The 13,950-nt window shown below is 38.4% G+C and overlaps 1 protein-coding gene across 6 annotated transcripts in view; it reads right to left on the reverse strand.

Moving 5' to 3' along the window:
* Window positions 1-11,832: 11,832 nt before the first annotated feature.
* Window positions 11,833-13,950, reverse strand: part of GRAMD2B (GRAM domain containing 2B) — a 122,654-nt gene continuing 120,536 nt past the window's right edge. For 2 of the 6 annotated variants that reach the window (XM_032425285.1, XM_032425283.1), the window contains exon 15: window positions 11,833-13,618. Coding sequence is in view for 5 of the 6 variants with exons in the window: in XM_032425283.1 (XP_032281174.1) it covers window positions 13,577-13,618 (42 nt within the window). In the remaining variant the exon portion in view is untranslated. The remainder of the gene's footprint in view (window positions 13,619-13,950) is intronic. The other 4 variants (XM_032425286.1, XM_032425284.1, XM_032425290.1 and 1 more) reach the window with 3 other exon arrangements.

The following is a 13,950-nucleotide window of genomic DNA, read 5'->3' on the forward strand; positions in this document are numbered from 1 at the left end:
GCTTACTAATGTGTCCCCAAATCAGTGCAGTGGCGGCTGGACAGAGGGATAGACATGCTTCCCTGTGTGACATACTCTGTCACTTTTGTGTCTCAGAAGGCTTTTTATAGTCCATCAGTTTCAGAAAGAACAGTGAAAGTGACTTTCTGGAGGAATATATATATATATATGAGAAATTTTTAAAGACTGAAGGAGAATGGGCTACATGGTTCACCAAGACCCGTTGAGATAGTGGTTTTGTCTGAGTGGAGAGCCCGATGCGGGACTCGATCCCGGGACTCCAGGATCATGACCTGAGCCGAAGGCAGTCGCCCAACCAACTGAGCCACCCAGGCACCCAAGAAACTATAAGAATTAGTGAGTATTTTCTTGGTATTCCCTTCCAAGGATTTGTCCACATGGCCGAGTATTTTTACCTGGATGTTGTCATGTGATTTCACACCCCCATTTTTTTCACTAAACATTTTAACATCAAACATCTCTTTGTTGCTTTTTAAAAATGTTCTTGGAGGGAAAAAATAAAATAAAATGTTCTTTGAGGAAATACACTTCCGTAGAAGGTAGAATTAGACCTGTAACCGCTATTTAGGAGACGAAAAGCAGACACTGTAAATTAGGCTTTGCTCACCACGGGTGCAGCTGCCCTCTGTCCCCATACAATGGCATTGCAATACCAGTGACTTCATTCCCTGTGCTCGCACCTCTCCTCCTGTGATTTACTCATTCCATAACTAGAAGCCCGTACTTCTCACTGCCCTTCACCCTTTTTTGCTCATCTCCCCACACCTCTCCTCTTTGGCAACCACCAGTTTGCCCGGTGGGCTTCTTTCTGCTTCTTTTGTTGATTTGTTTTGTTTTTTAGATTCCCCATATAAGTAAAATCATAGTATTTGTCTTTCTCTGATGTACTTCACTTAGCATAATGCCATCTAGGTCCATCCATGTTCTTTATCCGTTCATCTGTCAGTGATTACTTGGGTGGCCTCCCTGTCTTGGCTATTGTCAATAATGCTGCAGTAAACATAGGGGTGCACGTATCCTTTCAAATTAGTGTTTTAGTGCTCTTTGGGTAAAACTCAGTAGTGGAATTGCTGGAATGTATGCTATGTCTGTTTTTAATTTTTTTTTTAGGAACCTCCATACTATTCCACAGGGGCTGCTCCAATTTATATTCGCAGCAACAGTACGTGAGGGTTCCCTTTTGTCCACATCCTCACCAACACTTGTTGTCTCTTGTGGTTTTGATAGTACTCATTCTGACAGGTGTCAAGTGATACCTCATTGTGGTTTTGATTGGTAATTCCCTGATGATTAATGATGATGAGACATCTTCTCATGTGTCCATTGGCTGTTTGTATGTCTTCTTTAGAAAAATGTCCGTTCAGGTCCTTGCTCATTTTAAATCAGATTATGTGGGAGTTTTTGGTGTTGAGTTGTGTAAGTTCTTTATATATTTTGGATATCAACCCTTTATCCAGTATGTCATTTGGAAATAGCTTCTCCGGTTCCGTAGGTTGCCTTTTTGTTTTGTTGTTGGTTTCCTTCACTGTGCAAATGCTTTTCATGTTGATGTAGTCCCAATAGTTTGTTTTTGCTTTTGCTTCCCTTGCCTGAGGAACCATTATCTAGAAACATGTTGCTAAGATCAGTGCCAAAGAGATTATTGACTATTATTTTCTCCTAGGAATTTTATGGTTTCAAGTTTCACATCTAGGTCTTTAATCCATTTTGAGTTTGTTTTTGTGTATGGTGTTAGAAAGTGGTCTAGTTTTATTCTTTCACATGTAGCCATCTGGTTCTCCCAGCACCATTTATTGAAGAGACCATCTTTTCCCCATTGTACATTCGGGCCACCTTAATCATAGGTTAATTGACCATAGAGTGTATGTTTATTTGTGGGCTCTCTATTCTGTTCCATTGCTCTATGTGTCTATTTTTGTTCCTGTGCCATACTGTTTTGATAATTACAGTATTATAATAATCTTAAAGTTTGGAATTGTGATACCTCCAGTTTTGTTGTTCTTTCTCAAGATTGATTTGGTTATATATGGGTTCTTTTGTGGTTCTGTACAAATTTTAGGGTTGTTGTAGTCCTGAGAAAAATGCTGTTGGTATTTTGATAGGGATTGCCTTGAATATGTACATAGCTTTGGGTAGTGTTGATATTTTAACAGAATTAATTCTTCCAATCCATGAGCGTGGGATATCTTTCCATTTGTTTTTGTTGTCTTTAATTTCTTTCATCAGTGTTTTATAATTTTTAGAGTACAAGACTTTCACCTGTGTGTTTAAGTTTATTCCCAGGTATTTTATTCTTGTTGGTGTAATTTTAAATGTAATTATTTCCTTAATTTTTCTTTCTGCTGCTTCATTATATGTGTATAGAAATACAACAGATTTCTGTATATTGATTTTGTATTCTGCAACTTTACTAAATTTACTTTTAGCAGTTTTTTGGTGGAGTTTTTAGGGTTTTCTATGTATATTATCATGTCACCTGAAAATAATGACACTTTTACTTTTTCCTTACCAATTTGGATGCCTTTTATTTCTTTATCTTGTCTGATCGCTGTGGCTTGGACTTCCAGTGCTATGTTGAATAGAAGTGGTGAAGTGGACATCCTTGTCTTATTCCTGACTTTAGGGGAAAAGCTCTCAGTTTTTCATTACTGAGTATGATGTTAGCTGTGGGTTTTTCATATATGGTTGAGGTATATTTCCTCAAAACCCAATTTTTTGAGAGGTTTTTTTATCATGAATGATGTCAGATTTTTGTCAAATGCTTTTTCTGCATTTATTGAGATGATCTTATGATTTCTATCCTTCATTTTGTTAATGTGGCATATCTTATTGATTGATTTACAGGTAGTGAACTATCCTTACATCACCAGAATAAATCCCACTTGATTGTGTGAATGATACTTCTAATGTATTATTTTATGCAGTTTGCTAATATTTTGTTGAAGATTTTTGCATCTATATTCATCAGGAATTTTGGCTATGGTTTACTGTTTTTGTAGTGTCTTTGTCTGGTTTTGGTATGAAGATAATGCTGGCTTCTTATAATGTATTTGGAAGCTTTCCTTCCTCATCTGCATTTTGGAATAGCTTGAGAATGCTGTTAACTCTTCTTTAAATGTTTGGTAGAATTCACCTGTGAATCCATCTGGTCTTGGACTTTTGTTTTTTGGGAGTTTTTTTTTATTACTGATTCAATTTCATTACTAGAAATTGGTCTGTTCAGATTTTCTATTTCTTCCAGATTCAATTTTAAAAGATGGTATGTTTCTAGGAATTTATCCATCTCTTCTAGATTGTCCAATTTGTTGGCATATAATTTTTCATAGTACACCCATAATCTTTTGTATTTCTTTGGTTTGGTTGTTACTTCTCCTCTTTTACCTGATTTTATTTATTTGAGTCCCCTCTCCTTTTTTCTTGGTAGTCTAGCTAAAGGTTTATAAATTTTGTTTATCTTTTCAAAGAACTAGCTCTTGGTTTCATTGATTTTTTCTATCGCTTTTTTAGTCTCTATGTTATTTATTTCTGCTCTACTCTATTATTTCCTTTCTTCTACTAACTTTGTGCTTTTTTTGTTCTTCCTTTTCTAATTCCTTTACATGTGAGGTTAAATTGGTTGAGACTTTTTTTTGTTTCTTGAGAAAGACCTCTATTGCTATAAGTTTTCCTCTTACAACTGCTTTAGGGGCGCCTGGGTGGCCTGGGTGGCTCAGTTGGTTAGGCAACTGCCTTCAGCTCAGGTCATGATCTCAGGGTCTTGGGATAGATTCCCGCATCGGGCTCTCTGCTCCATGGGGAAGCCTGCTTCTCCCTCCCTCTGCCTGCCGCTCCCCCTACTTGTGCTCTCTGTCAAATAAATAAAAAAATCCCCCCCCCCCGCAAAAAGAACTGTTTTAGCTGTGCCCCCAAGATTTTGGACCATTGTGTTTTCATTTCTGTCCATATATTTTATTTCCTCTTTAATTTCTTTATTGATCCATTAGTCATTTAACAGCATGTTATTTAGCCTCCATGTGTTTGTGGGTTTTTTTCCAGTTTCCAATTTTTCTTGTAATTGATTTCTGGTTACATAATGTTGTGGTCAAATAATACTTGATATGATTTCAGTCTCATTAAATTTATTGAGACTTGTTTTGTGGCCTAACATGGGATCTGTCCTGGAGGAAGTTCCATATACACTTGAAAAGAATGTATATTCTGTTGGGTTGGGAAGGAATGTTCTGTATATATCTGTTAAGTTTATTTGGTCTAATGTGTTGTTCAGAGACACTGTTTCCTTATTGATTTTCTGCCTGGATGATGTATCCATTGATGTAAGCAGGATGTTAAAGTCCCCTACTATTATTGTATTACTGTCAATGTCTCCCTTTATGTCTGTTATTATTTGCTTTATGTATTTAGGTGCTCCAGTGGTGGGTGTATAGATATTTATAATTGTTATATCCTCTTGTTAGAATGATCCCTTAATCATTATGCATTGCCCTTCTTTCTCTTATTATAGCATTTGTTTTAAAATCTGTCTCATCTGATATAAGTATTGCTGTCCTTTTTTTTTTTCTCTCTTCCATTTGTATGAAATATTTTCTTTCATCCCTTCACTTTCAGTCTGTATGTGTCTTTAGGTCTGAAGTGAATTTCTTGTAGGCAGCATATAGATGGGTCTTGTTTTTTGTCCATTTCATTTCTTTTGATTAGAGCATTTAGACCATTTACATTTAAAGTAATCATTGATAGGTATTATAGCCATTTTATTGTTAATTGTTTTCTGGTTGCTTTTATAGTTCTTCTCTATTCCTTTCTTCTCTTGCTCTCTTTCCTTGTGATCAACTTTCTGTTTTGTTATGCTTGGCTTTCTTTTTCTTTCTTTTGTGTGTGTGTGTGTGTGTGTGTGTGTGTGTGTGTGTGTATTATTGGTCTTTGGTTTTTGGTTACCATGAAGTTCATATATAACATCTCAAGTATATAGCAGTCTATATTAAGTTGATGGTCACTTAAATTCCGACACTTTTTTTTTGTGAGAGAGAGAGGTGCATGAGTGGGGAGGGGCAGAGGGAGGGGGAGAGAGACAATCTTAAGCAGGCTCCACTCACGTGGAGGTCAATCTAAACGAGGGGCTCAATCTCACGACCTGAGATCATGACCTGAGCCGAAATCAAGAGTTGGACACAACTGACTGAGCCACCCAGGTGCCCCCAGACATGTTCTAAAAGAACTTCATTTATATTCCCCCCTCATATTTTACATCTTTTATTTTGTGAATCCCTGAAGTAATTTTTTTAGATATATTTGATTTTACTACTTTTGTCTTTTAACAGTCATACTAGCTTTATAAGTGATTGGTCTATTACTTCTACTGTGTGTTTGCTTTTACTCATGAATTTTTTTCCTTTCATAATTTTCTTCTTTTCCACTTAAACAAGTTCCTTTAACATTTCCTATAAGGCCAGTTTAATGGTGATGAGCTCCTTTAACTTCTCTTTTCTGGGAAACTGTATCTCTCCTTCCATTGTGAATGATAATCTTGCCAGGTAGAGTATTTTTGGTTGTAAGTTTCTTCCTTTCAGCACTTTGAATATATCATGCCACTCTCTTCTGATCCCCCAAGTTTCTTTTGCAACATCAGCTGATAGCCTTTTGGGGTTTCCCTTGTACATAAATAGTTGCTTCTCTCTTGCTGCTTTTATAATTCTCTTTTTATCTTCAATTTTTGACATTTTATTGTATTTGAATATTTATTTATTTATTTTAGAGAGCGAGTGGGAGGAGGGGCAAAGGAAGAGGGGGAGAGAGAGGGAGTCTCAGGCAGATTCCATGTGAGCGTGGAGCCGGATGCAGGGCTTGATCCCATGACCCTGAGATCATTACCTAAGTTGAAATCAAGAGTTGGATGCTTAACTGACCGAGTCACCCAGGAGCCCTTCTTTGACATTTTAATTATTGTATGTTGTGGTGTGGATGTCCTTGAGTTCAACTTGTTTGGCACTCCTTGTGCCCCCTGAACCTGGATGTCTGTTTACTTTCCCTGGTTAGGGAAGTTTTTAGCCATTATTTTTTCAAGCAAGTTTTCTGCCCCACTTTTCTCTGTCTTCTCCTTGTGGGATCTCTGTAATACAAATGTTTGTTCCCAGATATCCAGGATATGGATGTTATCCAAGATATCCCATAACCTGTCCTCATTTAAAAAAATTCTTTTTTCCTTTGGCTGTCTTCCATTTGCTGACCTTTTCTTCTGTATCCTTTAATCTACTGTTGGTTCCCTCTAGCGTATTTTTCATTTCAGTTGTTGTATTCTTCAGTCTGACTGGTTCTTTGTTGTATTTTCTGTTTGTTGCAGTTCTCACTGAGTTCATCCACCCTTCTCTCTCCTCTGGGGAGGATCTTTGTAACCATTACTTTGAGCTCTTTATCACATGGATTGGTTATCTCTGTTTCAATTAGTTCTTTTTCTGAGGTTTTGCCTTGTTCTTTCATTTGGAGCACATTCCTCTCTCTCCTCATTTTGTTTGCATTTCTTTGTATCTATGAATTAGGTGGAACAGCTACTTCTCCGAAACTTGAAGGAATGACCTTGTGTGTGGTCATCCCTTGTGGAGACTGTGTGTGCCCACTAACTGTGGTTGGCTGGCTAGAGCTGTGACTGGTATGGACTGGGAGTCCTGGGACACTTTGTACTCGGGCTGCCCTGGTGGGATGGCTAGAGCTGACATGCGCATGGGTGGGGAAGTCCCAGGGCTCTCTGCGCAGAGGGCACCTCTGCAGGACAGCGTAAGCTGAAGTGGGTGCATACTTTGGGGTCCTGAGGCTCTCTGTTTGGAGGGAACCTTGGCAGGACAGCTGAAGCTGAAGTGTGTATGGGCTGAGTTAGTTCCAGGCTCTGTGCTGAGGGCATCCTGTGAGGCCAGCCGAAGTTGAACTGGGTAAAAGCCAGGATATTTTGGGGTGCTCCGTGCCCCCTGCGAGTTGTTTGGAGCCAAAGTAGTGTGGGCCTGGAGTCTTCTGGGGTGCTTTGCACGTGTGTCACCTTGGTGAAAGGCTGGAGCTATAGTGAGCCCTGACCAGGGATGTCCTGTTGTGGACCATGCTGAGGCTGGTGTGCATTAGGAGCCAGGGGCTCGCTGAGGCAGCAGGCCGATTAGGGTGCCCACACTCTGCTCCTGTCCATGCCATCAGGGTAGAGAGGAAACATGAACTGTGGTGCTCACCAGTCCTTTCGACCCACGGAGCGTTCCAACAGCTCCCCTGCTGTTTGGTAGGGTTTTAGGGCTGGATCTTTTATGTTGCTCTTATAAACTGTGGCTTTTTTTTTTTTTTTTTTTTCTGTCCCCTAAGGCAGATGAATCTGCTCAGGGTCCCTCAGTACTATCCCTCCCCACTGCAGTTTGCATCATCAAGGGTGACTTCCCTTTGTAACTATGTCCCCATCTGTCACCATTCTCTATGTGGTTTCTCCATCTTTTGGTGTGTGGAAGCTGTTCAGTCAGCAGTTAGTTCTTTAGGAGAAATTGATCTATAAATAGGTGTCGATTTGGTGTGTCCATGGTGAAGGTGAGTTCAGGGTGTTCTTACACTGCCTTCTTGGATTGGAACTCCCAAGATTTCCTTTTTTTTATTGAATAATACACATATTAGGGAAATAATAGATATTTAATGTCATATAGTAATATTTCATTGTAATATATACACTACCCTTTCTTTATCCATTCATCAATATACACTTAGGTTGTTTACATATCTTGGCTATTGTAAATAATGCTGCAATGTCCCATTAACATGGGAGTGCATATACATTTTTGAGTTAGTGTTTTTGGGTTTTCTTGGATAAATATACAGCAGTGGAGTTACTGGATCCTATTTGTTGAGGAACCTTCATGGGTTTTCTATAGTGGTTGCACCAATTTACATTGTCACCACCAGTGTAGGAGGGCTCACTCTTCTCCATGTCCTAGCCAGCATTTACTATCTCTTGTCATTTTGATAATAGCCATTCTAACAGGTAGAGGTGGTAGCTCATTGTGATATTGATTTGCATTTACCAGATGATGAGTGATATTGAGAATCTTTTCACATACCCTGTTGGTCATCTGTATGTCTTTGGAAAAATGTCTGTTCAGTTATTCGGTCCATTTATTAATCACATTGTTTGTTTTGCTATTCAGTTGTGTGAGTTTATAGATTTTGACTATTAATCCCTTCTCAGATATATGATTAGCAAATATTTTCTCTTATTCAGTAGGTTGCCTTTTCATTTTGTTGATGGTTTCCTTTGCTGTATAGAAGCTTTTTAGTTTGATGGAGTCTCACTTGTTTGTTCTTTTATGGTATTTGTTTTTGATGTCAGATCCTAAAAAGCATCGCCAAGACTAATGTCAAGGAGCACACCGCCTATGTTTTCTTCTGGAAATTTTAGGTTTCAGTTCCTACATTCAAGTCTTTAATCTATTTTGAGTTGTTTTTGTGTACAGTGTAAGATAGAGGTCCATTTCCATTCTTTTGCATGGGGCTGTCCCGTTTTTCCAACACCATTTATTGAAAACACTATGCTTTCTTCATGATAAATTTTTGGCTCCTTTGTCATAAATTAGTTGACCATATATGCATGGGTTTATTTTTGAGCTCTCTATTCTTTTCCATTCATCTATATGTCTGTTTTTATTCTAATAGCATACTGTGTTGATTACTATAGTTTCATAATATAGTTTGAAATCAGGGAGCATGATGCTTCCATCTTTGTTCTTTCTCAGGATGCTTTGTTTGGCTGTTTGGTTGTTTTTTTTGTGCGTGTGTGATTTCATGCAAATATTAGGACTGTTCTATTTCTGTGAAAAATGGCATTGGAATTTTGATGGGGATTGCATTGAACCTGTAGATTGCTCTGGTAAGGCTTAACATTTCTAAAAAACAAAGAATGATAGAAACTCAGTGGTCAAAGATGCTTCATTTAATGTCTTTAATTTTTTGGTTTAATCAAGAACTGGTAAAATTATCATTATTGGTAGGGATAGAAGCACATAAAAAGAATATTATACCACTGGGCTTCTTTGTGAGAAGATCAGGTTATAGATCCCAAATGACAGCATAACTATTACCAGTGTGTAGAATTTTGACTTAAAAAAATGCTTGAGGGGTGCCTGGCTGGCTCAGTGGGTGGAGCATATGACTCCTTATCTTAGGGTTGTGAGTTCAAGCCCCACGTTGGGTGTATTTTTACTTAAAAATAAAATCTTGAAAAAAAAATGCTTGAGAGCAAAACTTACCTGGTCTGTTAGTGTCCATGACCTTTAGATCACCAGAAACAAACAGATAAACAAGGAGAGCATCACCTGAATTTCACTATTAGGATACATAAAACAAAACCACCTAAGAAGAGAAAATTCACATTTAAGTTGGAAAATTTTCAGTCTGATGCCATGAATTTATGAATTAGGATGAGTTGTGGAAGACAAAAAAAATGTGCCTGGCTGGCTTAGTTGGAGGAGCATGAGACTCTTGGGGTCCACCATGGGTGTAGAGATTATGTAAAAATAAAATCTTAAAGAGAAATGTGTCTGGGATGGTTTCAAAGAATTGCATAAATGAATACCTGGGAAATGCCTTGGAGTGTTGTAGAGTCTATGTAGGAAAGTATCTTAAATATTCACAAAGCTTGAGAGGTCAATAATAATAGCATTTTCAGTTTATGTGAGACTGACGATTTCCATTCATCCAAATAGTATATATTTCATCATAGATGAAAATGTTAGGATGCACAGAAATAGAATTTCAACCAGTTAATCTCTTCTTAAGATTTTTTTTCCCTGATTCTAGAAAGGTAATGCTAAAGTTTTTAAAGGGCAAGGCATATGGTGGACATTTGCTGTTATTTTGACCACTCAACATCTGAAACTCTTTTCTACTTTAGAATTCCCTGCTTTTTTAATCTAGGTGGTAGAGGCTGAAAAATTCCAGATGCTTGCTTTCCCATGCTTCTTTGGAGTTAATATGCGACATATGACCAGACATCATCATTCAGATTCATCTGTACCAGATTTAGACTTAGGAGCTATCTAACGAGAAACAAAACAAAAACAAAACAAAACAAAACAAAACAAAAAAACAAGTAACGGCATACCCAGAGCAAAAATAGTCACTGAATTTAGAAATGATGATGTGTGTTCTCTCTCTTTGGAAAACACTGTAGTGGATGTTGGAAAAACCACTGATGAAGTCGCTCCTGGTACAGAACTAGTGTCAGTGTTATTGGGCAGGGTGGGCACAATTGTAAGATCTCATTCCCTGCTGAGAGTCACTTAATGTTTTTAATCAACTTCTCTGATTAAAAAAAGGTAGTAACTGCTCATTCTACCAAATTTAGAGAATATAGAAAAGGTCAATGTGTGTGTGTGTGTGCTTCCATGTGTATATATAGGTGTATATACACATATATGTAGGAATTTCTTCACAAAATTGGGATCATATCATATAGTTTTGTGCCTCCCTTTTTAATGGTATTTTTTTTAAAGATTTTTATTTATTCATTTGACAGAGAGCGAGAGCAGGAACACAAGCAGGGAGAGTAGGAGAGGGAGAAACAGGCTCCCCGCTGAGCAAGGAGCCCAACGCAGGGCTCGATCCCAGGACCCCGGGATCATGACCTGAGCCAAAGGCAGACGCTTAATGACTGAGCCACCCAGGCGCCCTTTTAATGGTATTTTTAATGCCATTCTTTGACAATACAATTCTAAATAGTTGTATTATTTAATTGTTGTTATTGAATATTTAGAATCTCTAATATTTTGCTGTCATAATTCTTCAAAGAATATTCTTGCATATAAATCTTAGACTAGATTTCTGCTTATTGCTTCAGGATAAATTTCTAGAGAGCAGATTACTAATTCCTGAAATTCAAACATTTTATTTTTTTGGTAAGTGTACTCTTTAATCCTCGTCTCCTATGTCACCCATCCCCCTCCCACTGGTAACCATCAGTTTGTTCTCTAGAGTTAAAAGAGTCTTTTTCTTGGTCTGTCTCTGTTTTTTTCCCCTTTGTTCTTTTATTTCTTAAATTCCATATATGAGCGAAATCATCCAGTTTTGTCTTTCTCTGACTTATTTTGCTTAGCATAATACCCTCTACCTCCATCCATGTCATCGCAAATGGCAAGGTTTCATTCTTCTTTATGACTGAATAATATTCCATTGTTATGTATACACACACTTATATATATATATAATCTCATATATATCACTATTTGCCTATATATCACTTCTTCATCTTTCAGTGGACACTTGGGCTACTGCCGTAATTTGGCTATTGTAAATAATGCTGCTACAAACAGGTGCATATATCCCTTTGAATTAGTGTTCTTGTATCCTTTGGGTAAATATGCAGTAGTGCGATTCCTGAATCGTAGGGTAGCTCTATTTTTAACTTTCTGAGGAACCTCCATACTGTCTTCCAGAATGGCTGCATCAGTTTGCATTCCCACCAACAGTGCGCGAGGGTTCTTTTTCCTTCACATCCTCGTCAACACTTGTTTCTTGTGTTTTTGATTTTAGCCATTCTGACAGGTGTGAGGTAACAGCTCATTGTAGTTTTGATTTGCATTTCCCTGATGGTCAGTGATGTTGAACATCTTTTCATGTGTGTTGGCCATCTGGATGTCTTCTTTGGAGACACTTCTGTTCATGTCTTCTGCCCATTTAATTGGATTATTTGTTTTTGGGACAAAGTTCTTTATAAGAACTTTGGTATAAGTTCTTTATATTTTTTAGATACTCACTCACTATCGGATGTGTCATTTGCAAATATCTTCTCCTATACTGAAGGTTGCCTTTTAGTTTTGTTTCCTTTGCTGTGAAATTTGAACCTTTTAAAGCTTTTCATATGTTGTAAAATTTCTCTGTATGGGTGGCTTACCCATTCTTGAATCCCTAATGGGTTTGGACTATACTGACACAGAACTTTTATGGAACTGGAACGTCAGACATTTCTAAAAAAAACGAATATGGCCCTTGTTATGAGAGTGTACTACTCGCGTGACCCTGATGTGCTCTAGAGACATCATCACGTTTGATCCTCCCAATGACATTTTTTGTTGGTACTTTTAGTCACATAAATAAAATGGGGGAAAATGGCCAAAAATCTTCAGGTGACATAACTCATAAAATGTGGACCCAGGAATAAAGCATTATTTTTCTGATTTCAAAGTTCATTTTCTTTCCCCTGTATCAATGCCACCCCAGAATTTAGATCATTTTTGAGTTTTGAAATGGATACTTGGGAGGAGAGAAGTATGGGTGAGTTGGAAGTAGTAGAGAGGAGGTGAGAAGCAGTTAAAAAGGCCATGTTGTCTTAGTTAAAAGAGTTTACAAACTGACAAAACACAGTGTTAGCCGGGTATTTTAACCAGTGAGTATTTATTAAAAGCCAGGGGGGTGCACCAGGCACAGTTCTTGTCCAGCAGGCTAACAAATAACAAAAGATGTAACCAATTCATTTATTAGCTTATCTGATTAAACAAAATACATTTCATAGAAATGATTATAAAATGCATTGCCAATAGAAACAGAATATCATTTATATTACAGATCTTATGGTACCTAAATAATTATTAATAAAAACCAGCCATCCCATATGGTAAATAGAAGTTAGGAAACCACCAGTTACTTCTTTTAGTCAGCAAAAGAGAGAAGCATGCATTTGTCATGCTGAGAGGGGTTTCAGCATTCCATATAGGCATCCTCTTTCAAAACTATAACATAGTCCACCTATAAACTTAAAAATTCAGTGTTTTTCATCCAGTATCAAATCATATTGTACTTTTTGGTTTAAAGATTAGTTTTGGTTTCAGAATAAGTTTAATTTAGTACTTCAGTCACATGTGGTCATAGATTCTTGATCTGGGGTGGGTGATGATCAGTCCAATTAAGTATTAGTTATAGGAACAAAACAAAACATAAACAGGATTATTTTTAATCTGCTTTGTGGTATTCCTGCCCATCCTGAATTGAGAAGATACACAGGGTGATTTCAAGCAGAACAGAACAGCAGAATAGTGGAAAAGAAAAAATGCTGGTGTTTGTTTGAGGCAAGTCTGTTTTGGAAGAGTCAGGTCTAATTCTTGAAAGGACCGTATCAGGTTTTTGGCACATGATCTATCCCTTAGTTCGAAGGCTGGTTCAGAGGGGTGTAAAGGAGAGAAAAGGAGCACAGAAAGGACTAAGAAGGCACAGAGTGGAGTGTGTTTGCTGACACAGTCACGAGAACCGTGGAACCACAATCATCCGAGAGAGTGTCCACCAGGCCCGTCCTGAGACCTCCAGAGATGGGTCTGTGTTCAGGCGGCAGCACTGAGAACTTCCTCAGAGACAGAGGGTCAATGTTTATTGCACAGGAACCAGAATTATCCCGCCCCCACCCCTTCCTGAGCTGGAGACCTTCAAGTGCAAACATGGCTGGGGAGGCCGGTCTGCCTGCTCCTCTGGCCAGCAGGGAGCGCTCCGCCAGAATGCCGAGGGGAACACCTTCTTCAAAGGGAAGCTCGAGGTATCATGTTGGCCTGAACAATCCGGTCTGTCAGTCACCATTCTCAAGCAGCTTCTGTAGGTTGTTTTGTATCTGGAAATAATGAGAGAGAAGTTCCTGTTACTAAATAGAATGGAGTCTATCAAGGGCCCGTTTGCCATGACCTGTGTAATGTTTGAGATGAATCTATTCTACCTTGAATAAAAAGCCACTGGGGCGCCTGGGTGGCTCAGTCCTTAAGCGTCTGCCTTCAGCTCAGGTCATGATCCCAGGGTCCTGGGATCCCCTGGGTCCCGCCCCTGCTCCGCGGGAAGCCTGCTTCTCCCTCTCCCACTCCCCCTGCTTGTGCTCCTGCTCTCTCTCTGTCAAATAAATAAAATCTTAAAAAAAAAAAAAAAAAGCCACCCCCTGGGTTCAATTTAGAT

The sequence above is a fragment of the Phoca vitulina genome, unplaced genomic scaffold (genome assembly GCF_004348235.1).
Source record: "Phoca vitulina isolate PV1807 unplaced genomic scaffold, GSC_HSeal_1.0 scaffold32, whole genome shotgun sequence".
Classification (NCBI taxonomy): Eukaryota; Metazoa; Chordata; class Mammalia; order Carnivora; family Phocidae; genus Phoca; species Phoca vitulina.